Raw genomic sequence first — 26,476 nt, 5'->3', positions numbered from 1 at the left:
TTTTATCAGACTGTATTAGGAAACAACTGACCCTGACTTCTCTGCTGTGCTTTGGAATTGTAATACCCTAAACCCTCGTTTTAGATAAAGTAGCTTCAGGGACTATTTTAAATTTATGCAACTCATACTAATTCTAAGGGTAAAGTAGTTTTCCCCTATTGTTAAGCAACCAAATCAAGAGTGTCAGTCAGTCAGTCAGTCATTTGGTATCTTTTCCTAGTTAATGGGGGAAGATTATCATCCCAGAGGATGGTTCAGCCTCTTATACAGAGATACTTACACAAGAGTTGCCAGACGTTGTTACAGAGAAAACCTTGATCACTAGATCTCAGATGGATAACGTTAAAAGATCACATATTCTCTGGGCCTACCTGGAGTGAGAACATACATGATACTACTTGCCTGATTTGGTGTCGGAGCAGGAAATGGATATGATCTCTCTCACCAACAAAGAGCTCTCCTATACCATACCAGTCTCAGCAGAACCCCTTATTGAGAATGTTCCATGCATTTTTTGATATAGTTTAGTTTTCCCTTATGTTTTAAGGAGTTAAATCTCACTTCAAACATCTGGTATTCATCTAAATCCCTTCATACTAATTTTCAAAGTCACGATAGTCACATACTAGTCTTCCTTTAAGCCACTGTTATTAAATAGAAGCAAGAGTTAAATCACTTAATAGTCTTATTTTTTAAGAAAAAAGTGTTTTCACTCATAGATCAAAGTCTTAACTTCAGTATGTTTCAACATCCATCTGCGTCCACCTGTGTAACAACACAGATTTGTAAATTCAGGAGCTATATATTAATTTAAGAAATATATCTAGCTTCTTAGCATTCATATGTATATATATGTCTATATACAATAGATATTTTTGTAGATGTTCCTTAATCCAATTATCCCAAAAAGCTTGTCTAAGGCTTAGTGATCTTCACATCCACAAGATACTGAGAAGTAGATACAAATGACACTGATAAGAGCAGTGTCAAATGTATTTTTCCTTCGCTTTTCAGTTTTGTGGTTGCAAAAATTAAAATGTTAAGCAAACTGAATACAAAATGTGATGCACCATCAACAACAGCCAACATATACTTAATATTGTCCTTATTTCGCTTGTTCTATACAGCAAGATATATTTCTTATTAAATAACTACACTGGGACTATTCAATTGGTTGTGAAAATTTTTGCTTGAATAACCACATAAAATTGTATGACAAAGTATTTCTAAAGACTTATAAAAGTTAAGACCCAGAAAAAAGTTAAAATGTTTTAAGTTGAAGTCTTAAAGAAGAATTCAAAAAACAGTTAATCAACTAAATGCCTACTTGTCACTGAAATTCACTGAAGTTGGGAACTTCTTTCCTACCCTTTGAAAAAAACAAATGTGTAGTCCCCTGTAGAGGCACTCAGTTTTCAGAAAAACTGAGCAACAGCCTTCATGGAGGGAAAAATAACCACTGTCTACTTTTGCAATCAAGTTAAGTTAAAAAAAAAAGACAAAGTCAACCCCTGAATCAGGATTCTTTCTAATTTTAGGACTAACACAAACGTCACTACCTCTATGCTGCCCATATGTATTTCACACAGATTTACAGAATAGTGGGAAAAGTCCATCTGAAAACATGCCAAGACCAGATTTGGTCTTAAAAAATCTTTGGTAATTTAAAAAATTAGGTCCATGTCTTCTGCTTTATATTTTAACACACCTAAAAATTCATTTTCAAGTTGATACCTGAAAGCAGACTGAAGGGAAGGAGAAAAGAGGAAATACCTGGTTTCTTCTCCCTCATCCTCCCCCTTTTTATTTTGTCTGATATATGGGTGATTTTTCAGCTGTCGTTACCGTGTTCTGACTATAAGGATCTGTCAAAGGCTGCCATCCAACTCTCTAAGCAAAGGTCACTCAGTGGCAGGGATTGGGAAGTATTAGAGAGCTTACAAGGAGAAAGAGATAATGACAAAATCCAGTGTTTTAAGCCCCTTGCCATACTCCTCCCACAAAATCCTCATAATGAACTTTCTATGCTATGAGATTTTGGGTTTTTTTAATCAACACTGTGTTGTAAGTTTCACTGAAAATAAATTATATATTTTGCTACATCTCTTCATATCCTGGTTCAGCCCGCTGGATTTCAGCTACCAATGTACAGAACAGATTAAAAAATAAGCAAGCACCAGTCTCTAAAATAATCTCTATACAGGCCACCTGATTCACAAACATCTCTTATCCTCAGAAGCAAAATCAGGTCAACAGTGAATTATGTTTTAACCTATTAGTATCCAAAACACCTAATAACCCATGAAGTATCAAATGAGCCTACAACCATATGTGTAGATCAGAAGTTAAAACAGCTTCTCACAGTGCATTGCGACAAGCATGCTTAATGGCTTCCCAATAAGAACAAAGGTGAAGCAAAAGCAGTCAAAGAGGAAAATGCCAAATTATAAGCTTGAAACCTCCACAATTCAACATGTTAGAAAAGAAACTACAGCAGGATTTGATAAACTACTTGGTTGAGTCAACAGAAGAATGAATTATTGTGGAAAACAATCAGGTCACGTGAAGATAATTAGACATGCTTCTCATCTAAATGTACTAGTTCTCTGATGTAAGGCTCTATAGTTATTATATTACTGACAAATAATACAGTTGTTATATTAGTGACAAATAATTACCGTATGTGCCTAGTTATACAGGGTATTACAGCGTTCAAGTAAAAAAAAGAAACACCTGCATCTTTGCGATTTTCTTGGGCAAAACTGCTGAATCATTTTGGTGATTTTGGAGTTGCTCTCCATTTTGGCAAGAGAGCAGCTCTGTGGAAAGGGGCCTGTGGGGTCCTGGTGGACAGAAAGCTCAACATGAGTGAACAGTGCTGCTGCTGCGGCCAAGAAGGCCAACAGGATGCTGGGTGGCATCAAAAAGGGCATCACCAGCAGAGATAAAGAAGTCATTATCCCGCTCTACTCAGCGCTTGTCAGGCCACACCTGGAGTGCTGTGTACAGTTCTGGTCCCCGCTCTACAAAAAGGATGTGGACAGGCTGGAAGGGGTCCAGAGAAGGGCCACCAAGATGATCAAAGGACTGGGAAGCTGCCATATGAGGATAGGCTGAGAGAGCTGGGTTTGTTCAGCCTTGGGAAAAGAAGGCTCAGAGGGGATCTCATCACCGTGTACCAGTACTTAAGGGGAAGCTACAAAGAAGATGGAGACTCCCTTTTTACACGGAGTCACAGGGAGAGGACAAGGGGGAATGGACACAAGTTGCTCTTGGGGAGATTCCGATTGGACACCAGAGGGAAATTTTTCACACTGAGGACAGTCACCCATTGGAATAATCTCCCCAGGGAAGTGGTTGACTCGGCCACGTTGGACACCTTCAAGAGTCCCCTGGACAGGGTGCTGGGCCATCTTGTCTAGAGTGTGCTCTTTCCAGAAAGGTTGGACTAGATGATCCCTGAGGTCCCTTCCAACCTGGGATTCTGTGAAGAAAATAGTGAAGAGCAGTAACACAGAGTGCAGAGCTGGAGCCTCCAAAATTTCAGATGGGACCCTGCATCATCAATTGAAGAGATGCTCTAGAGCATCAGGATGGGTTAGAGGGCCAGTCCACATTCCACATCCAGCCACTGGCAAGAAAATAACTTGCTTTTAGAAAATCAAAGTGTGAGAGACAGGTATGGACCAGGCTTGATTGCTTCTGGGATTTTCTTGAAAGACATTCTCAATCTCAGCCACTTCCTCACCAGAGTATGTGCCAGGCAGAGCTAGCAGGCAAGGAAAACACTTCTCTATCCATCTCACATCAAGTGTCATTAAAAAAGGAAGACAATTCATTTTATAAATCCTCTTAGCCTAATGTCAGATTACTTATATCAGAATGCCTTAACTGATACCATATTGTTACTATATGGCAAAATTAAGCATATGTGAATCTTTTATTTATCAAACGCTAAGACCTTTAACACTTCAGATATTCTTTTGCCATTTTAGAGTTAATGCTATATTTTCTGCACTTGTAATTGATTTCCTTACAGTAATCATAAATATTGAAAATCATTTTTACTTTAAAAATATTGAAAAGTGCTTTCATCTATAGCTATTCTGCCATATGTCTGCAGTATAGGATCTCGTGACAGGTTATAATCAGTTAGAAGAAAAACAAAATTCTGGTATCATTAAAGCTATAGATGTTCCTTCATATCTTCCTAGGTAGAAGCTAGCACAGGAACTTTTTCCTCCTAATCTTCCATCCATCTCCCTCTCTTCAAAAGAGGCTTCACTGAGCAAATGAGAAACATCACGGAAATTTTTACCTTGGTCAGAATTTTCAGTTTCTCCTTAAATCGTAATGCGATTGCATGCCAAGCGCTTTGGGGTATACCTGATCTATGGTCTCTGCAGTAGTATTCCAGTTAAGGACTCTGCATAGAGTAGGAAAATACTTGCTGAATATTCAGCCACATATTTTAGTTACGCTGTTTGTTACTTTCATATTTTGTTTCCATCAACGAATTAGCACTAATATAAATGTTCATAAAAGCAGTATTTCTTTGTTTACAAAGTCCAATATTTCAAGGAAGTGCTTCAAGAGTCTTTCTTAAGTTTTGTTTGTAAAATTCAGCATCTACAGTAAGTACTGCATCACTCCCATTCCACTCATCCTCCCTGGGCAAGTTCTAAAACTAGTTAATACACTATGAATGGCAAATGCTGCCAGCTAACCTGCAGGCTATGTTAATTTAGTTATTTAAATTATAACCTACCTTTATATAATGCACTGGGTGTTACTGAATCTGCTGTCCCACATGAGATCCTCAACGTATTTCTGCCGAAAGCGGTCAGAGACTCAACATCACATTTCTAAAACTCGGTCAAAGCAGAACTCTACAGCTGACTCTGGGGGAAAGGAGGAAGATGAAAGGAAACGTGGCAAGGTCAACTGAAGGAGTAACAAATTACTTACCAAAACATTTTTAGTGTTGACAGTAGTTCAAGGCTATTTTTAACACAATTTGAAAAATGCAAGAAAAGAAAGAGGAGAAAACGAGACTATTACATTGAAAAGACAAAGGAGAGAAGTAAGAACATCCTTAGGTGCAGTAATTTTAGATGCTACTGAACATCAACAGTCGCACTGGGAATAGAGTTGAAGTGTTCCAAGAGACAGTGAAAGTAAAGGATCACAAGCAAGATAATGCATCCTTGAGCAGTTCTAAGTCAGCTTAGTGAGTGACAGCAGTAACTACCCAGGCTTTCCAATGTGTTACTGGGTTATTAAAAGCTAAGAAGAATTCAAGATTAGCGATGCATCACCTTGTTCTAGGTGAAAGCAAATTATGATGATTTAAATGACGTGCACATTTTAATTAAAAATATTTTCATTAATTGAATCCAACTAAATATTTCAACTCACACAGTTACACAAGTCACCATAACATAACATTAAAAAACCCCACCCTATATTACACGCTGACATTAAGAAATTTTCATCAAAAAAAATTCTGTAAAACCTCGAGTACTAAAATAGCTTTTTATAGATCAAAGCAATGGACTTTAATATTTTAATGAAATGCAAAATAACAAGATTATTGAGAAACACTTGTGAACTTAAGGAGTCTCTTTATGGATGTTGCTACTCTAATCTATAATTCTACCAATAGTAACTCCAGTAAAGGGGTGAAAGGCTTTAGACATTCCAACTGCCATCTCCTTTTTTCATACCCAACATGCAATACTCAGCGCTCTGCCAAAATCAGCCTGCTCATACAGGCTCTTGCATCAATAAAACCAGGGAGATGCTTGAAGATCTTCTCAAAGCATATACCTGGTGATTAGCCACTATATGTCTCAGAAGGTACAAGCTCAGTGTACTTTTTAGAGGAGCACACAGCAGGGACTATCACGTTATGCTGAAGAGAAACTTATTTTCATTACAAGACATTTCTTACCTTTCACTCACTTACATGGAAGTGTATACTTTAAAATTAACACAGAATGTATTTTTGCCTTGACCATCTCTTCATGTCTCCAAATTAAAAACACTGACTCCTTTTTCCTGCTCTTAAGATCAATTACCTTCCATGTGGCAGCAAGCTCTTCCATTTCTTATTTACATTCAATTTTCAGCCATTTTGTTAGAAGAAAACAAATAAAATCATGCAAACAACCTCAATCTTAGAGCTAACAGTTGTATACAGATTAGGTTAGGCTAAAATTATTTACATTGATACTTTAAATTGGCTGTTAAGGGGAAAAAGGACTTCAGACAGATGATCTGATCTTGGCTTCCACAGACTTGCTATACAGCAAGTCAAAATTGCTTCTTTATGGCTACAAAAACCTGTAATTAATTGCTGTAAGTCAAAAAAGACCATAGTTACTGATTCTTGGGCATTTACTTTAATCCCAAAGTCCAATAGAAAATACACATTTATTCATAGATTTATGTCTAAAAATCACTTAACACCTGCAAGGAGCAAAACAGATGCCTTATTTTATGTATAGTTTGGTGGCAGATTAATAGGAAAAGAATAATATTAACAAAATATTAAAAACAAGTTAGTACTGTTAAAACTGTGATTGTATTCTCAAGAGTATATTCACTTCCAGAAAGTTACAATATACATGTTAGCATGTCACAGAATATTTTGCATGTACAGAGCCAGAAACACCTAATGCTCAATGCTTGCAAAGGTGAAAATTTGCTCTTTAGAGAATATATCAAAATGTCTAAAAATTACATCAAAGAACAAGTACTATGGAAGTCATTTGAAGTGTTGTAGACAGTCGACTGTTGGGGTGGGGGAGGCTTGCAACACTGATATCAATACGAGATTGTGCTAAATATCCCATTCTCTCTTTGCATGCACTGGCACTATGCAAACAGTGGCACGAAACAAGGTTCTTCAGGGTGTATTCTGTCCACAAGCCCAGGTATGCACACACGTACATCTACCGAGGCATCCTATATGTGAGAATAATGAAGAGAAAGGTTAGTCTTAAACACTTTTCATTTACCTTGGTCATTTAATGCTCTACCTACAGCTGTCCAAAGAATGTTCCCTTTGAGTTCTGAAGGCAGTTAAGCCAATTCATAACTAGCACAGAGTTTACATTAAATTTTTCACATGCCTTCTACAGATGTACTAAAAATTGCCAGAACGGACCCACAGGAACTATTGCAACTGTGAATCTAACTACACCTCCAAATCAAAACTCTGTTAAAGTTGATATTAACTGGACACATTAAATAAGAATAAGGTACATTTTAGAGTACTAATTACATCTCTGCAAACAAGTGCTAAGTTTGCTGGATTCTAGATATGATAGCTGAGAAAATGTGTTGTTAATATGCATCTACAACATTATGTTATCTGTCTCTGAAATTCTCGGAGGAGTACTCTCTTCCTCTATCAAGATCAATTCATGAGTTATGGAGAATAATTTAAAAAGGATAGCGTTTTTCCTATATAAGAAATAATCAACCGCAAATGAAGCTGAACAAAGTCCTAGAGAGTTTTAAGTTTCTGGTACTCCATTAACATCACTAGGGTCATAAAAATAGTCTGACAAATACTAACGTTCTAAAAGGGACTGTGTTTAAATTGATTTTAAGTCAAAATAATAAATTACTTTTCTTGTACGTTCTAGGAAAGCTCCTTGTGTATTGCTGCTTGCTGTACTGCTGTAGAGCTTATCATCTTACTGTGCTGTGCCATGGAACATTTTGATAACAGCAATGGCCGGGTGCCTGGGCTGGCAGATGGCCTGGGCATCACTGCTGTTTCTGTGCTGCTGCACTGGACAGGCTAGAACTGCAATGTGAATTTGAGTCGACGGGACTGTGACCTGTGGATGGGTCCATGTGGGAGCAGGACACCCCGAAGCATCTGTGGCTGTGGATAAGTCCACACCAAAGCAGGAGCATCTCGAACTGTCCGTGGCCATGGTTATGTCTGTGCTGCAGCAGCAGGTACACCTCTGAAGGGATTGTGACCCAAGGATAAGTCCACACTGGAGAAGGTACACCTTGAAGCATCTTTGGGTGTGGATAAGTCCGTGCTGCATCAAGTACACTTTGAAGAATCAGAGCCTGTGTATGAGGTCATGCTGGAGCACCTCAAAGTGTGTGGCTGTGGCTAAGCCCATGACAGAGCAGGTACACACCTGGAGGGACTGCAGCCATGAGCAAGGCCATGTTGGAACAGGTACCGCTGAGCAGTGCTTACACAGAGTCAAGGCCTTTTCTGTTTCTCACCCCACCCCACCAGGGAGCGGGCTGGGGGAGCACAAGAAGTTGGATGGGGACGCAGCCAGGACAGCTGACCCAAACTGACCAACGGGATATTCCATACCATATGATGTCATGCTTCAGCATATAAACTGGGGGGGGGTGGGGAAGAAGGAAGGAAGGGATGGACATTCAGAGTGATGGCGTTTGTCTTCCCAAATAATTGTTACACGTGATGGAGCCCTGCTTTCCTGGAGGTGGCTGAACACCTGCCTGCCCATGGGAAGTAGTGAATGGATGCCTTGTTTTGCTTTGCTTGCACGTGCACGGCTTGTGCTGTACCTATTAAACTGCCTTTATCTCAATCCACGAGTTTTCTTTTCCAATTCTCTCCCCCATGCCATGGGGGAAAGTGAATGAGCAGCTGGGTGGTGCGTAGTTGCTTGGCGGGGTCAAACCACAACAGAGTGCATTATGTGATCTTGGGTAGGAAACAGTAAATTCTTTGAACATGAAAAAACAGACTCCCTGCTTAAAGGTGGTTGGAGTACAGTATTACAACACTATGAAAAAAATTATTTATTTTTGGTTTACATGTTTTTCTCCTTAATATTATGCTAATGCCAGGTTCTGTTTTGAAATTACAGAATTTATCTAAGCAATAGAGAATTACAAAAACAAAAGCAGGAAAGAGGAAGCAAAGGACCAAATCTGTAATTTTACAGTTTCTTTCATCCAGAAAAGTTTTTGCTATTTGTCTAGATTATGATTCTTATCAATGCAGTTTCTGAGCTTTTTACATCTATTAATGGCTTTGTGCTCCCCAAATAACTCTGAGACAGAAATATAAACTGCTAGTTTATAGAGAAAATGAATAATCCTTCCTTCACTTAAAAACACACAAAAATACTTTGGGCAACACTGGAAAGTGAATGCACATTCAGATGTACATCTCATTTATTAAGTTAGTTTTCCTTCCTGGTAAGGATGGATGTGACAGTAGCTCATGTAGTAACAAATACTTTACATGTATTAAGTCTCAGTAATAGCAAAGGAATAGCCCCAAAAGGGATCTAATTTACGCCCAGCCAGTAACTTACATCACCAGTGGAACTGGAAACAAACTCCCTGAACTTGCATCTATGATGTCAGAAAAGCATTTACAAAATGACTACATTTACGCATTTTGCAGTATAATTTGATCAGAAAAAAACAAAGGGATAAATACAGCAAAAAAGATATTTCACTTCCACTTGAAATAGAGGATTAGCCCAAAAGAAGGAAAGTAGATGGAAGGGGCAGCCATGTTTGCATGTCCCATCACATATAGCTTCTGCTGTTGAAAACCTGGGAAATCAAGAGAAAATTGAGCCCAGAAGACTATGTAACCTGCAACTATGCCGCATATTTTTTTCTGCTGACTAGCATGCTTAAAATGCTTATCCTCCTGAACTTAAGAAGTTATAACAGCAACAAAACTGTTCAAGAATGAAAACTTGTTTGTCTTATTACCTTTGAGAACTGCAGCAATGCCTGCTTTTGAGAAGTATCCTTTTAACCTTGAAAAGGATTGGTGTCTTCATGCAGTGATGTATGGGGATATCTGCTCAGTAGTTATGAGCAATCACTTCACCTTGCAGGTTATATCTATCAGTAGACATCTATGCATTTGCACGAACCAGTTAATCACTACATTGTATGGGCATTGGCTGGATTTATAACCACAACTTTAATAGTGCAGTTGAATCCAGTTTTAATGTTCGGGGAAATTATGTCACTACTGTGACAAAATTAGAAGTTTCAAGAGGGGGAAATAAAATAAAACCACAAAACAAACAAAAAATTCAAAACAAAACACAGGTAAGGTTCATCTTTGGAATTCTGATGCCATATCAAATTTTTTGTATGCAATTTTAATCCAAATAACACTTAAAAACCACTACTGTAAGACAAAACAATAAACATCTGACAAACCCTATTATATCCATGACTCAGATGTAAAACAGCAGACTAACTTTCCGTCCAGCAATGCCCCAAATTACTCAAAATGTCATTTTGACTCCTTTTTAGAAGCTTCTTGCTTTTGTATGCAATCTAATAATCAGCTATTCAGGACAGCAAGGAGGTAGCTCAAGGAGTGGATTGCAATAAGAATACAGATGTCACTAGCAATGAAAAAAAAAGCAATGGGAATTACTCTGTGACATCTTAGGGCACTAATGTAACATATATTTTAGCTTTATTCAGAACATTGAATGTGTAAGTCCCCAAGTCCTCAAGTTTTTCATCTAAGAATCTGGGAAACGTTCTTAAAAAATGAAAACCATTAAGAGCAATAATAACTAAAACCCAAAACCAAGAAAAAAAAACTCACAAAATAACACTCCAATACCCACCTTCCATTTCTGTAACATCAACAGGCAGGGTTAAACCATTTCACTTTCTGTTTCTCAGATACTAATACAGTAATTCCCCCCTCCTCTACCTACCCAACACAAAATACAAAAGCCATGGATTGAGATGCCTTTGCCTTCTATGTTTTACTGGTTCGTTCAACAGCCTTAAAGCCTCCTGTCACACTTAGGCTGTCACATATTTAGACTTTCCTGGGCATATCTTCTTTTCCCACTTGGACATTTCTACTTCATATACTACATTGGGGTGGGTTGTCCCTGGCTGGATGCCAGGTGTCCGCCAAAGACACTCTATCACTCCCCTCCTCACCTTGACAGGGGAGAGAAAATATAACCAAAGGCTTGTGGGCTGAGGTAAGGTCAAGGAGAGATCACTCACCAATTACTGTCATGGGCAAAACAGAATTGGCTTGGGGAAATGAGTTTAATTTAATTACCAGTTAAATCAGAGTAGGGTAATGAGAAATAAAAACAAATCTTAAAAACACCTTCCTCCCAAGCTCAACTTCACTCCCAATTTCTCTACCTCCTCCCCTGTAAGTGGGGCAGGAGGACAGGGAATCAGGGTTGAGGTCAGTTCATCACACATCACCTCTGCCATGCCTTCTTCCTCAGGGGAGGACTCCTCACACTCTTCCCCTGCTCCAGTGTGGGCTCCGCTCTCCACAGGTCCACAGGTCCTGCCAGGAGCCTGCTCCAGCACAGGCTTCCCATGGGGTCACAGCCTCCTTCAGGCATCTTCCTGCTCTGGTGTGGGGTTCTCCACGGGCTGCATGTGGATATCTGCTGCACAGTTAACCTCCCTGGGCTGCAGGGGCACAGCCTGCGTCAACACCGTATTCACCACGGGCTGCAGGGGAATCTCTGCTCTGGCATGTGGAGCACCTCCTCCCCCTCCTTCTTCACTGACCTGGGTGTCTGCAGGGTTGTTTCTCTCACATATTTTCACTCCTCTCCCTGGCTGCAATTGCACAGGGTTTTTTTTCCTGCTTCTTAAATATGCTATCAGAGAGGTGCTACCACCATCATTGATGGGCTCGGCCTTGGCCAGTGGTGGGTCCATCTTGGAGCCAGCCAGCATGGGCTCTATTGGACATGGGGGAAGCTTCTAGCAGCTTCTCACAGAAGCCACCCCTGTAGACCCCACTGCCGAAACCTTGCCACGCAACGCCAGTACAACACATCTTTTGTATCTGAGACTTGACAGCGCCACCATGCATCATAAAAATATGTAAGTGTATGCATTTCCAACCAAGAAATTTTGAAGAACAAGATGCCATTGTAGGGAATTAGGAATGGCCCAAGACTTTTCTTGCTAGAAAGCACCATATTTACAGAGCTGCATATTACATTTGATGTCAAAATAACACCAGCAGAGAACTGAGCCACTCTTATCAAAACGTTCTCCAACTGAGTGAAGTTTGAGACAGTGAAGACTATTGTGTAACCCTCTACTTAGGTGGCCTTCACAGAGGAGCGCAGGCATGACAGAGTGAGTGGAAGGGACACGATGGAAAGAATGGATTTAGCAAAGCCAATTCAGTAATGCTCAAGAGTAGTCTGTGTCCATATGTATGCATTTGTCTGTCTACATTGTGTATGATCCTCTTTGTTGTGAAAGAAGTAATAACTCCGCAAGCCTAAGGAAGACCAGTCAAACAATACAGGAAAGACAATCACTTTTCCCTACTATAGATGGCACCATCAGCTTTAAGGAAAGCAATATTTTTGTCATTACCTCTGCAGAATCCCAACTTTCCTTTGACTCAAAGTACAGTCAGCAATTGCCTTAATATCAGGGCTCAAAGAGCAGAAGAGAAGCTGTGGAGCTGTTGAAAATACATGAGCCACAGGCAGGGACCAAATGAATGAGCGCTATGTATAACACATGAGATTTGACAGATCTGTAGTAGCTGCTGCTAAATGATTCACAGCCCTAAGAGAACCAAGCTGACAACCTCAGAAATCTTTCAGAGAAATACTGCTTTTGTCAGCCAAATCACAAGTATTTTTAAAGCCTTCCAAAAGAAAATGAGCAAAGTTCCTCAAGACCAAGGAATAGTAAGAGCAACATGAGTGGCACTTGAGGATCAGAGAGGTAAAAAGAAATTAAGAGGTAAAACTTTAAACATGATAGATTAGATTTAAATCAACTTCTCAACAGTTAAACAGAGGGCAAGCATAAACAAACAGAAAAAAAAAACCCACATAAATATAAACCCTCCATCCTTATGGCTTTTTGTGTATAGACATAACAAAACTGAGATGACAGTAGGACCAGAGCTGTTACTCTGTGCTGATGAGAAACACAAATTTAACAACAGTCAAAATGCCATCACTTCAAAATGTGTCACAGACAAGGTTCCTCAGCAACTAGTTTTCTAATCCTATCTACTGAAAGAAGCTTCTCTGAGTGCAACAATGCATAAGACATCTCCAAAATTCCTGGTTAACATGACAGCTTTGTACAGGCAGTACTTGCTTATGCATAAAGGTAAGGGCCGTACATGTTGAAAGCACATGATTCTTCAGATACCTGCTCTTGGAAGGTTCTTGCAAACACTTGTCATCTCAGAGCAGAAAGGACCGGTAATATATTTGCTAGGGGAGAAAAAAAAAGAAAAAGTCTTTCACTCCAGATACTCCAGATATAAATACTGTTAACTTACCCTACAATAGAATATAAACATACAAGACCCCCAGTTCATCTTGAGTTTAGAAATACACATGGAAATATAATATGTATGCCTTTGAAATCCAGATTACCTCTCCCTCCTTGCAACATCACAAGCAGAAACCAAGCCTTACTTCAGTACTGGATTTGATGGATTTATATGCATCATTTATATTCCCTGTTCCTGGGAATCAATATCTCACTGCTTCAGCTAGCCAAAAATCCAAGCCACTTCTCAGTGCAACCTTCCTGCCACAATTCAACTGACAAGTACACAGCTGCATTAAAATTTAATGGACTTCCTAGATAAACACTTGCTTGAAGACCTATGCAGAGACCTGGGGAAATTACAGTAATTATACTCAAATCAACCACTTCTACCCATCTACAAAGTTAAGTAAAACAGTTTAACATTTTCATTAAAAAGGAGAAAATGAGGTAAGTAAACAGAATAGCAAGAATTAATTCCTAAAGTATAACCAAAGCCATAAAATTTCAGTCTTTCCCTCTGCAGAAGCAACTGAACTCTTCAGCCAGCTGCTTGCTTTCCCTTCACTCCAGTAGCCACCGTCCACAGTTTGAGGCTTAAGGCTTCTAGATAGCAAAGCCTGATTTGGCTGCACTGATCTGCTGGTCTCAGCCAGGCACCCGTTAGTCTGCAAGCCATGTCTCATCTGCAGCTTCCACCAGCCACGCCTTACATCCAAAGCTCCTCTAATTTTTTTCTTTACCAACATGTATTTTGCTGTTTGAGATCTTAGAAATTTCTTTACTGTGTTGAGAACGAAACAGTCTCTCAGCTCACTGGAAACCTCAGCAACAACTTGTGTCTCGGTCCAGAAGAGATGTGCCTTTCTTCTCTCTTTTCTAGGTTGTTCTAGGTTGTTTCCTTTCCGTGTTTAGATGAGTGACTTATAACTTTTCTTTTCTATTAGAATGCATCTTAAATATATCACTACATCTTGAACAACACAATCGTGTTTCAGGTCTATTTGTTAAGCCTTTCTTTGAGTCTCCTCCTTTCCAGCAGATACATATCAACAAACTGTATCTTCCAGCACCACTCCCCTTCCAGTTCCTGGGGAGGGTCAAAGACAGGGATTTAGCTTTTTGCTTCATCGGCTTGCCTCCGAGTCTTTCTGCCATTGCTCTTATAACATTTATCCTTCCTTTTGTTACCTGAGGATTTCACATGAAGGAGACCAACGCTCTGCAGAGCAAGCATCTGGTTCAACAATCCATACGCATTTGTACTCGCACCCAGATTCCTGAGTAAGTTTTCTAAAAAGATTATTTTCATTAGCTATGAACAGACTAATCCCTGCCTGGTCCATACTGCCTTTGGAATTATCCTCTTTCACCTATTAAGTCTGTGTTTTTCAGATTTGTCAAAATAAAAAAGTTACACAAAGTGTCTTCAAGGCTTCAGATGGCTAGTTCGGTACAATGACTGGTTAAAACACTAACATCTGTTTCTATCACTATTATGCTCATTCATGCTTTATGGAGGTGGAGGAAACAGAAATATATTTCTTTAATGTCTATTGCAAAAGGGAATTGAGAAAAGTTGTGAAAGATAAAGCAGCAGTACTGCCACAAACAGTAAAAATATTTAGGATTGGTATAAGGTGGTGTTTTTCATAATCAAATTTCTGCTCAGCATTAGGAGGAAGCAACTACTTCTGTGAAGTTTTAAATATGTCATACAGCAGTATGTCTCAGGTACCATGCAAATAGACTAGCAATATTTCTAATTGAGAAAACTGTGTATTAACTAGTAACATGCTTGAAGGAAAAAGTTAATAGATTGACTTATTTTAAGTTGCTGAAACAGGGCAATGGGACAGAATAAATAACAAAGGAACAGAAACCAAAAGCAGGAAGTTAAGTCAAAAAGGAAGGTTTGAGGGGGAAAAAATGGGTAAGAACTTTTTTACTTACACTGCTGTAAGAAAGCAAGACTGCTCTTGTAGTTGCTGACCCTGTGATGATATGGAACAGCCTGTTTGGTAAACAGTATTTGATATTTACCAGCAGACTCTCAAAGGGAAAATCTCTATGGGTATTCGAACCTCCTTTTGCTTTTCCTAAACATGTCAGTGAAGAAAGATATCTCATGCTTTTAGCCACCATCAACAGAGAAAGATAAAACTGAATCCATCTAACTCATTCCTAGTGAATGCAATCTTGAGAACAAATGTTCCTTCTCTCCCATACACACACACACATCCCTAGTGACAGCAATACAAAAAATTTGAGCATACTTAGGTGAGCAAGAACAAATTGTTTAGTAAACAAAGTTAACAGTAATCGAACGTGCAAAACTGCCTTATCTGAATCACATATAAAAGCCGTTCAAAAAAAGGCAACTACTTACGTAAAATATGTTTAAGTCTCCACATTTAAGTATGCGCAGGAGTGCTAGCTAATTGTGTGTACACATATCTATCTTTGCATTTGGAAGTTTTTTCAGAGTTTTCTTTTTCTGCAATGAATTATAACATGTCACACTACACTCAGCCATGGCATAGTTGATAACAAGGACTACTACAGAGTTGTATCTTGCACACTGAAGTTATGACTAATACAAGATACTGATTTAATAAGCTGAAAGAGACATAGCAAGTCTATTTTTATTCTTCAACAGTCCAGTATTTGTTACAGATAAAGCTATTTAAAGGCATAAGTGAATATATTTATTTGCTAATACTGCTAGGGGAAAAGAGTGTTGACGTAAAGAATAAAATCACTAATAATGGTCATTCATTTTCCCTAGGCAATGCTAGAATTTCACACCCTTAGAACTGCACAAAGCCTAGGAAGCAACCCTGTTCCTAAAATCATTTACTCCAAATAGAAAAGTGTTCTAATACGGCCAAATCTCATAAAAGTGGAAAATTTAAATCACAAATTTGAGATGTACATTTTTCAATCTGACTTGTTAAAAGATTTTTTTTTTTAATGTATTGACATAAACATTCATTTTGTTGCAAAAATGCAAGGCAAAATAATGTCTGTTTCATGTTTCCCCAGCTGAAAAATACAAATTATATCTGTGAAATGTTGATGTGTGTTTCATATTTTCTAGTTCGATTTAAAACAAACTGTCTCTCTCCCAGCTTATTCTTTCAATTTTTACCCCCATATTTAAACCAATTTCCTTGGTCTTACTGGTTAAGTTCTGTCCAGTTCCTAAGCCAATTATCTGGAACTCGGGAGCTGGGTGCTTACTTCTGTGTAAACTTCCTAACCAACAGGTAAAGCAAGAATCAAGTAGTAGCAACTCATTAGGTGAGTTACTCCCATACCTAACAGAAATTTGTTAGAAGAACCTGATAAAATATGATCCCATGTAAATTAGTGCATATCATTCTGGTTTTAATGCTTCTCAGCTGACACCAAGAAATACAAACATGGACCCTGGAGTATGGGGCAACAGAGTCCCAGTGTTCATACAGGACTAAATGCTCTTCACAGCTCCCTAGAAGGATTTAATGAGTCATGCACAGCACATACTTCCCACACACTTCTAGAATTAGGCATTTTAAAACATTACAGCCACAAATATTTCTGTTTCTCAGTGGCTGGAGTACACCTTGTATCCAGTAGCTCAGCGGCTAAATCAGTTGTTCAGGAAAGCACTATGCAATGTAGCCTCTTCAGCCTAAGGTTGAAATACATATATTTCACCACAGAAGGAACACCTTTGGCATACACAGCTGTCTGGTCTGAGATAATTTACCCTCCCCTTGAAGCTGTGCCTCTTAGTAAACTGTGATTCATGATTTACTAGACCAGAAAGCGGACTGACTCATTGCAAGAGTATGACCCTCTCCTCTGGGGATAAGGATGTTCTCTTGGGAGAATACCTCAACCCCTTCACCATGACTATATGCAGAATCTCATTGAATTGCATGAACACATGATGGTCTGCTGTCAACAAATACTTAGGCCCACATGAGGCCAAGAGCTAGCTAAGCTTGACCTTACCAGTCAAAATATAAGCTGAGTCTGTGATACTACAGCTAATAATACAGTTACAAGACAGAAAAATGCAGGAAGTGATCCATAAGGTGATACTGCCTACTGAGCATTAAAGGTAAAAGAATCCTCACTAGTCTCATTCTCATTCAAAAACCATAGTGACTGTGGTAGACTGACACCAGCTAGCAAGTAAGTCCCCATGCAGTCAGTTACTCACCACCCCCAGCAGGACGGGGGAGAGAACTGGAAGGGCAAAAAGTGAGTAAAATAAGTGAGTATAATAAGTGAGGAAAAAGAAAAAAAGCAATCACTCCCCGCCAGCAGACCAATGCCCACAAGTCCACCAGCAAAAGCTGCCTTGGAAAAAACTCTTCCCAGTTTTTATTGCTGAGCATGACATATATGCTATGGGATATCTCTCTGGTCAGTTTGTGTCAGCTGTCCCAGCTGTGTCACCCCCCCCAGCCTCTTGCCTACCCCCAACCTACTCCTTGAGGGGACGAAGTGAGAAACAGAGAAAGCCTTGATGCTGTGCAAGGACTGTTCAGCAATAAATAAAACATCAGTGTGTTAACAAAACTCTTTTTTGGTCACCAGTCTAAAACACAGTACCATATAGGCTTCTACAAAGAAAATTAGCCAAATTTTCCACCCCAGCCAAACCCAGTACACACATAATCAGCTTGGACCACTTTCACGCTCCTTTTGATTTCCGTGTCCCTATGTTTTGTCTTCCTTCATAGAACCAGATGCATAAACAAGCAGAACTATCTTATGACTTTCAGCTCATGAAACTGACTTTTTTTTCTCCCACTTATGAAGACTTGGATGTTCAGGCACTGGCTTGAGATACTGCATCTAGCTGCTATAAATCAGGATTTCCTTTTAGTAAAATCATTGTCATTCAGCCAGTACCCGTGGGAGCACGGGGATGCTGTGAGATGAGAAATATTAACATGTGGAATGGCTGAGGGCATAATAGCACACCTGCTGCTATCACCGCAGCCCATGGAGGGCAAATGAACTTAATTCTTCACTTTCTGTATGCCTACAAATAGTTCATTTTCAAAAAGAGCACTATATCTAAACTGTAGATGAATATGTTCTAGAAAGACTACACATTATGGCAGGAACAACACGGAAAGATCTCATTGTGAACCAAATCAACACCTACACCAACAATCACTCATCTCCAGACTTTGAGAGGATTTACAGTTGGAGGCAAATACTACACTTTCCAACCTCTGACTTACTTGTAACAAGCACCAAGATCTTGGTAACTGGAGCTCTACAGCTGCAAAACATTACACAATCATAACATGATTACAAAATGATCAACAACAGTTGCAGCTTAACAACAGTGATACAAAGCTGTCAGCGCAGGCTACAGACCAAATGCTCACCCAGTTCAGTTTCTTTAGTGGCATTTTGGCACGGCAGCCAGACGGACATCTGGTCTGGCTGGTGCTTTGTAACACATAAGGAAGACTTAAGTGGGACCAGCTCAACTCAGGCAGAGACAGCCCTCCTTCTAAAGGAAGGAGGAGAGCGTGTTGTCACACTCCCGCATTTCAGCTGCCCTCTGCTTGCTCTACCAGCTCTGGGGAGGTTTTACCACCTGAGAGAAAGGCACCCCAACCCATGACACACAATTATTTACAGCAGTAGTTTACCATGGCTGCAGTAAGCATGCAAGCATGGCATAGATCTGTTGTTTGCTTCTTGGCCCTGGGAATGTTAGGTCTAAATTAGGCCTACAAGTGTTTCCTGACTCCATAAATAATAAACTCATTTTCAGCTGTTGCCAAACAAAAGAACCAGGAAGACTGAAATTAACATTAATTCTGGCACATTAACACTGGCATAACAAGGGACTTGTTTCACCTTAGCAACCTTGCCTGCATCCCAGTATCCTTTTATAGAAGACATTGTATAGCCTGCATCCCATGTGATGTTACTCTCCTATTCAAGCCAATTAGAATTTTTCAAGTAGGATTTCCTGCTACCATGTATTTCAAGATATATTGAGGATGTTCCCATCATTTATTATGTAATGTCATCAGTAAAACCAAATCTTCCTAGGCAAACGCTGTCTATATTATAGTACATATTGATTAAATACATGATTTAGAAAATTAAACGGTCAATGAAACAACAAAAAGCTTTTTTCTAGGATGAGATATTTTCAACAGGCAAGATTATTCTCTCTTGCTTTAACTCGTTTACAAACTTCCATGACAAAAATTTGCGTTCTCCTTGATTAGTATATCCTATATTCTATATGTTAATGAAGATATTTTTTTCTTCATCACTTATGGGATGCAACTATGGTCATAAGGTATGATGCAAAAACCCTCTGGGACATGATATGCTCCTAGCTGAGTGAAGTTTCACTGAAGGATATTGTTTTTTTCAGACTAAAGGATCCAGCCTTAGCTGGCTTTACTGAGCACAGGAAAACTACATACTACTGTTTAGATCCAACCCCATGCCCTATTTGGTTGCATTTGGGTACCAGGTACCCAATTGTCTCCTATGCTGTAGCCTTTACAAAGTGAATACCAGATTCCCATATATAGCATACAGGAGGAGAATAATAGAATCATAGAATGCCCTGAGTTGGAAGGGACCAATAAGGATCAAAGCCCATCTCCTGTCCCTGCATAGGACAATCCCAAAATTCACATCATGTGTCTGAGGGCATTGTCCAAATGCTTCCTGAATATCATCAGGCTTGGCACCTTGACTCCCTGGGGAGCCTGTTCCAGTGCTCCACCACCCTCTGGGTGAAGAACCTTTTCCTAATACCCAACCTAAACCTCCCCTGGCACACTTTCCTGCCATTCCCTTGGGTTCTATCATTGGTTACCAGAGAGGAGAGATCAGCACCTGCCCCTCCTCCTCCCCTGGTGAGGAAGCTGCAGACCACGATGAGGTCTGCCCTCAGTCTCAACTTCTCCAGGCTGAACAAACCAAGTGACTTTAGCCACTCCTTGTATGGTTTCTGCTCTAAAGCCTTCACCAACTTTGTGGCCCTCCTCTGGACACTCTCTAGTAGCTTTGAATCCCTAATATACATCCAGTTGTGATGGTGCCCAGCTTGCAGAGGTGTTTGTGAGGACAGCATGTAGTTCCTTTCACACTTCTCACCCTGAAGGACAACACAGAGCTGACTACTGTGCAGCCACCGTGCCTACAGCCTGAGTCTCCACTCCATTTCACGTGTCATGATTGTGCAATGGAAATCAATGAAGTTACAGAGCCAGAAAATTGGTGAAACAGAGACTGGCCCTCACTCCCTGAAGGGGCTTCAGTTCACTGCTGGGAGAAACAATCCTTGAAAATACATTTGTCAATCTGGTTCCATTTATATCAATTAAAAGTATTGCTTTTGACTTCAAGGACATCTAGTCATATTTGTGTCCTGTTCAGAAAGTACTTGAGAAGCTCTTCAAGGGAAAGGTCTTTTAATCAGGTAGAGGTTAAAACCCCTGCACATGCTAATGATGCATGGCTTTTAAACAAAGTTATCAATACTCTTTAAATTTGAAGACAAAAGGTATTCAAATGTTCTAATGCAAAACAGCAGGTTTCAGGTCAAATTTTTTAAATGGCTATGATTAATCCTCTACATCTGACATAAAGAAAAGATCTGCAATAGATGTAAATTTAATCTAGGGCTGGCAATTTACACAAGATAAATTTTAAGTTATATGCAAAAATACACTCGCTTTTAAAAAAAATTCATTAATTCACATGAAACAGATCATGCAGTGAACTGCAGTTTACCAGCAGAGAGTGGGACACACTTAACGAAATGATGGCTAGTGATTCATACAGTGAACTTCACTTACAGTCTCACCAATCACTGCTGATGTTTGTTAAATAAAGGACAGGTTAATTACATGATACAGCCTAGCTAAGATGGTAACATATCCCTCCAGTTAAAGTTGTTTTCAAGTTTTTCACACTGATCCAACCAAAAGTTAATATATTGGACTAATTTTTTTCATATGAAATAGAAAATGCCATATAACATGAATAAAGAAATGGATTATAAAGGGTTTTTGCCATCTTGCCTTAAAATAGAGAATATCATGTGACACTATCAGGCATGTAAGCTCAACGTAGGAGCTCAGTTAACCGAGGAACACAGCATGGGAGTAACACTGAAAAGACATACTGTGTTTCAACCTTAAAAAAAAAAAAGAGAGAAAAACGTTTTGATTACTATTTTGTTGCAAAATATTTAGAGAGGTGGATATAGAATGAGATTAAGTTTTGGATTATTAAAGGGCATGAGAAATTAAACAAGTAGAGCATACATTTCTGTTTTAAAAGGAGAGTAAAGGAGAGAACAAAGAACAAAACCACAGTCTTTTTTCATTATGCCATTATTTCAGACTCTTCCTACAGAAGAGTAAGGGTAAAAGTGAGAAAACTCATGGGTTGAGATAAAGCCAGTCTAACAGGTAAAGCACAAGCCGTGCACACAAGCAAAGCAAAACAAGGAATTTATTCACTGCTTCCCATGGGCAGGCAGGGGTTCAGCCATCTCCAGGAAAGCAGGGCTCCATCACACATAACGGTTACTTGGGAAGACAAAATGCCATAACTCTGAACGTCCCCCCCTTCCTCCTTCTTCCCCCAGCTCTATATGCTGAGCATGACGTCATATGGCATGGGATATCCCTTTGGTCAGTTGGGGTCAGCTGTCCCAGCTGTGTCCCCTCCCAGCTTCTTGTGCCCCCCCCCAGCCTGCTCGTTGGCAGGCCAGTATAAGAAGCTGCAAAGTCCTTAACTGCTTAGCAACAACTAAAACATCAGTACATTATCAGCATTATTCACATCTTGAAACCAAAACACAGCACTATACCAGGTACTAGAAAGAAAATTAACTCTATCCCAGCCAAAACCAGGACACCTCACATTTGAAGATGATATTTAAAAAGATCAATCCTGGCTGAAATCATCAGACTATCGTTTTTTAAAGGTGCCTATGGTTGGGAAGGTTACTTCAATAGAAACTGGCTGTTCAGATGCCTGCCTGCGAAAGTTTTATCCCCTATCAAGCCACGTTTAGCCTGAAGCAAAGTTAGACCTAAGATAAAAATCTTGACAAATTAAAATGTCTTTTGAATGGGAAGTTAATCTTTTTTTTTTTTTTTAAAGTATATATATTTAAGTGTATATACGTATTTTGCAAGAGCCCAAGGCATTGCAGAAATTACCAGAAACAAACATTTAACAGTTATAATCATTAACCACAGCAATTTTTTTACACTTTTCAGGAGGACAGAGCATCTGCTGAGCCATACAAGCAGTTTACGGCAAGTGTCCTGAAAATACACCAGAGTGCCATACACTCGGAGAGAAGCCACATCCACTTATGCAAATTAGCGTGTATTATTGGTAGATGTTCTTTTTTTTTTTTTTTGTAGGATGCCAGTCTGCGTAGCAGCATACATTCATTGAAGTACCAAATGCCCTCTGCTTTCCCCGACTTGAACAGCAGCGGCACATGTTCCGCATCCTGGAGGAGAGTTCAGTGCAGGTCTGAGTGCCTAGTGAATTACTGGCCTCATCTAACAAAGCACAGCCGTTTCACATTCTGTTTATAGACGCATCATGGTGATGCATAGACCTTGCCAAAGGGAGAATTATATAGCAACACTCTTTACAGTTAAAGAAACTTAGCTAAAAATATAGGTCTTACAGCAAATTGTGCTCCTATTTCCTTGTGATTTTTCCATTAACAGATTTAACTAAAAATAATGGAGTTTTAATAAAAATAAGATGTTACTAAATCAGATATAGTGTGGATCTTTAAATGCATCTTTACGAATCTCTCTCTATTCAACTTCATAAATGAAAGAATAGATTTTGATTAATTTTAAGAAACACAGTTACATGAGCCAGCTTTTCCCCTCTGTCACATAGGAAGGATTACAAACAGGTTGTGGCTGAGCTTCTGAGCTTCCACTGTAACGTCTCACCCTTGTGCACCACCCCAGGGAACTGTTCATCATTATAACCTGTAGGGGAATAGACAGGGATCGGCGACCGGAAGATTACGGGATGTGACGGAAAGATAGACTCCTCCCCATAGGAGTGGCAGGAACAGGAAGCGCAAGAGCTATATAAGCGTGTGACGCAGCTAAATAAACGGACATTTTGTGTCCATCATATTGATGTCTGTGCATCACTGTCCCCAGGGTGGGTAGAGCCTTGTGTCCCGGAGATATGCGGCCCAAGATAAGTTCTCCCGTAGAAGCGTACAGCTACAATAACCACTGCCCTCCTTTGAGCATGAAGGGCTAACACGCCACAGGGAGTCTTCTCCTATGATTGTTGAACTCAAAATGTTTTGGTCAGACATGAAAGAGGGGAAGTGGATGAAAACCAGCCTGATCGACGCAGCATCTGCAGGGAGGCCAAAAAGCTGCACGTTGGTAGCGCACAGGCAGGACTATGATCATAGAATCATAGAATGTCCTGAGTTGGAAGGGACCCTCAAGGATCTTCAAGTCCATCTCCTGTCCCTGCACAGGACAACCCCAAAATTCACATATGTGTCTGAGGGCATTGTCCAAATGCTTCCTGAATATTGACAGGCTTGGCATGGAGACTGCCTCCACGGGGACCCTGTTCCAGTCCTCCACCACCCTCTGGGTGAAGAATGTTTTCCTAATATCAGCGTTGAAGACTGAGGTAAAGAAAACATTAAATATCTCTGCTTTACCTATGTCCCTGTTTGTGAGGTGACCATGCTCACCAAGTAATGGGTCAATGTTATTTCTGGCCTGCCTTTTGCCATTAACATATTTTTAAAAGCCCTTTTTATAGTCCCTCACGGTACCAGCCAACTTCAACTCCAGTTGAGCTTTGGCCACATGAACTTCCTTCCTACAGTGGTGAACAGCATCTCTGTAGTCCTCCCATGTCACCTGACCTTGCTTCCACTGGCCATATACTTTCTTTTTTCGCCTTATTTCTAGAGGAATAGCCCTGCTTAGCCAAGCCAGCCTTCTGCCTCACCTGCTTAACTTCCTACACTTCAGAATTGCCTGCTCCTGTGCTTTTAGGAGGTGGTACTTAAAAAGCGACCAACACTGAGGGACCCCGGCACCTTTGAAAGCTTTTGCCGAGGAGACCTGATGAAGTGGTACCCTGAGCAACCTGAAATCTGCTCTCCTCATATCCGGAGTTGAGGTCTTGCTGTCAGTTTTCCTCCTGTTACCATAGATTTTAAACTTGATTGTTTCATGGTCACTGTGGCCAAGGCAGCCATCAATCACTGCTTCACCCATGAGACCTTCTTTGCTAATAAGCAACAAATTGAGGAAGGCACCTTTCCTGGTTGGTTCCCTTACCACCTGTACCAAGAAGTTGTCATCCAGATGGTTTAGGAATCTTCTGGACCTGTTTGTACCAGCTGTGTGCTAGTCCCAGTTGACAAGTTGAAGTCCCCCACAGGACTTAGAGGCACCCTGTAATTCCTTAAAGAATAACTCATCATTGTCATCATCCTGGCAGGGTGGCCTATAGTAGGCTCCCATGACAACATTTGTTTATTTGTCTGTCCCCTAATCCTTACCCAGAGGCTTTCAACTGTGCCATCACCAACTGCAAGCTCCTGGTGATACGGATGTTGTCATGAAACTGCACAGCTGTTGGGACAGTCTCAACTTGATTTTGATGCAGTCCACCAACAGCGTCTGGAAAAGAGAAAGCAGAGATGAGCTGAGTTGGTTAAGTCATATTTCCCTTCATATTTTGTCAGGGCAATAGAGAAAGCCCACTTTCACTCTTAACGCTGCCCCAGTAACTGAAAGAATAACAGGTTGCGCAGGATTCAGTGCCAGTTTTGATAAGGCAAAAAGATTCTAATTTCTCTTCACTATAATTGAGCACAAGCTGGCTTGTTAGGAATGCTGAAAAAGTACCAATGACCTGATGAAGTCCATTGTTCATGCTAGGAAATGCACCCTCGTCAAAGCTGGGACTTTCTCACTGGCACACCAATTCCAGCTGAGTTTATGGGACGACAATCACTGTGCACTGGCTCTGTGCTCACATGAAAGAAAACAACTTTAAAAGCTAAACTTTCCAATACAGTTCACAGAACTTCTTAAAGCTCTTTCTAACTCCATTGTGGAATAAAAACAAATTTAATACCTATGAAAGTGTTCAGAACATGGAGTATTACCAATCTGCCCGGCACTTTAAACGCTGTGCAGTGGTTCCAGCTTTTGGAAATTTTATTCATCCCAGCTTCCTCTCACTACAGTGAGTAATTGTTCTGTTTCAACGATTTTCATAGATCATCCCTCTTTATTTCCTTCTAAACAATGCATTTCTATTCAAAACACTGATCAACACTCTCCTCTCAAAAAATAAAACACTACCATATAGCAGTTCCAAGTTTTATCCTGTAGGCCTATCACTCACCTCATTCTTTGGGGCTCTTTGCTCTCAGGTGGTTTCAGGCTGAAGCAGTTAGATAAAAGACTGCCCAAGTACAATGATGCTACCACAATAAATGGTAGGCAGGCAATATCATCACCTGAGCACCAGCACTGCAGCAAGCACCATGCTACGCTGTAACGAGGAGCTCGGTTACAGAAGATGATTTCATGAACTGAAGTTTTGAATGCTTACTAGATTGTAAATCCTATGGCGACATTTCCAAGAGTAGACACGCTTTATTAATGTGCCATTACAAACATTTTTATATTCTTTCTCTCCCCATGCATCCTCACAATCAGTTATCACTTGCACTGTCCCACAGGCATGGCCTAGTGCTGACTCAGTGGGAATTAGTCTTGACTGCACCACTGTACATCACCTATATTAGCTTTTTTCTTAAAAGGCTCCCACTTAGATCCTGCTGTTTTATAGTTTAACTTAGATTCTGCTGTTTTATAATTCAGGTGTAGCACTCAGAAGGGTTTGGTTTTACTTTGAGATGTGTTTAACAGAACTGTACCTAAAACCATCATTCACTTTTATTGAAATCATTCATGGTGTAAGTTTTAGTCTAAATGAAAAAGAACATAGCATTTCTACAGTGCTAAAATACAGGACCTTTTTCTACGCAGAAAAAAAGAAGTGTTGTTACAGAGTAAAGACTTAGTATTTAAATGTTTGGTTTATTTTTTCCTCAGTG

The 26,476-nt window shown here is 39.9% G+C and overlaps 1 protein-coding gene across 1 annotated transcript in view; it reads right to left on the bottom strand.

Moving 5' to 3' along the window:
* Window positions 1-6,896: 6,896 nt before the first annotated feature.
* FBXO15 (F-box protein 15) overlaps window positions 6,897-26,476 on the bottom strand; it is a 128,145-nt gene continuing 108,565 nt past the window's right edge. Inside the window, exons 10-11 of the mRNA XM_075084583.1 lie at window positions 24,905-25,025; window positions 6,897-6,969 (exon numbers count right to left, since the gene is read on the bottom strand). Coding sequence (XP_074940684.1) covers window positions 24,927-25,025 — 99 coding nt within the window. The 3' untranslated portion in view covers window positions 6,897-6,969; window positions 24,905-24,926. The remainder of the gene's footprint in view (window positions 6,970-24,904; window positions 25,026-26,476) is intronic.

This window comes from Phalacrocorax aristotelis, chromosome 2, assembly GCF_949628215.1.
Source record: "Phalacrocorax aristotelis chromosome 2, bGulAri2.1, whole genome shotgun sequence".
In the NCBI taxonomy this organism is placed as follows: domain Eukaryota; kingdom Metazoa; phylum Chordata; class Aves; order Suliformes; family Phalacrocoracidae; genus Phalacrocorax; species Phalacrocorax aristotelis.
The sequence above is the reverse complement of the archived record's forward strand: the minus strand, read 5'-3'. Positions and strand labels throughout refer to the sequence as shown.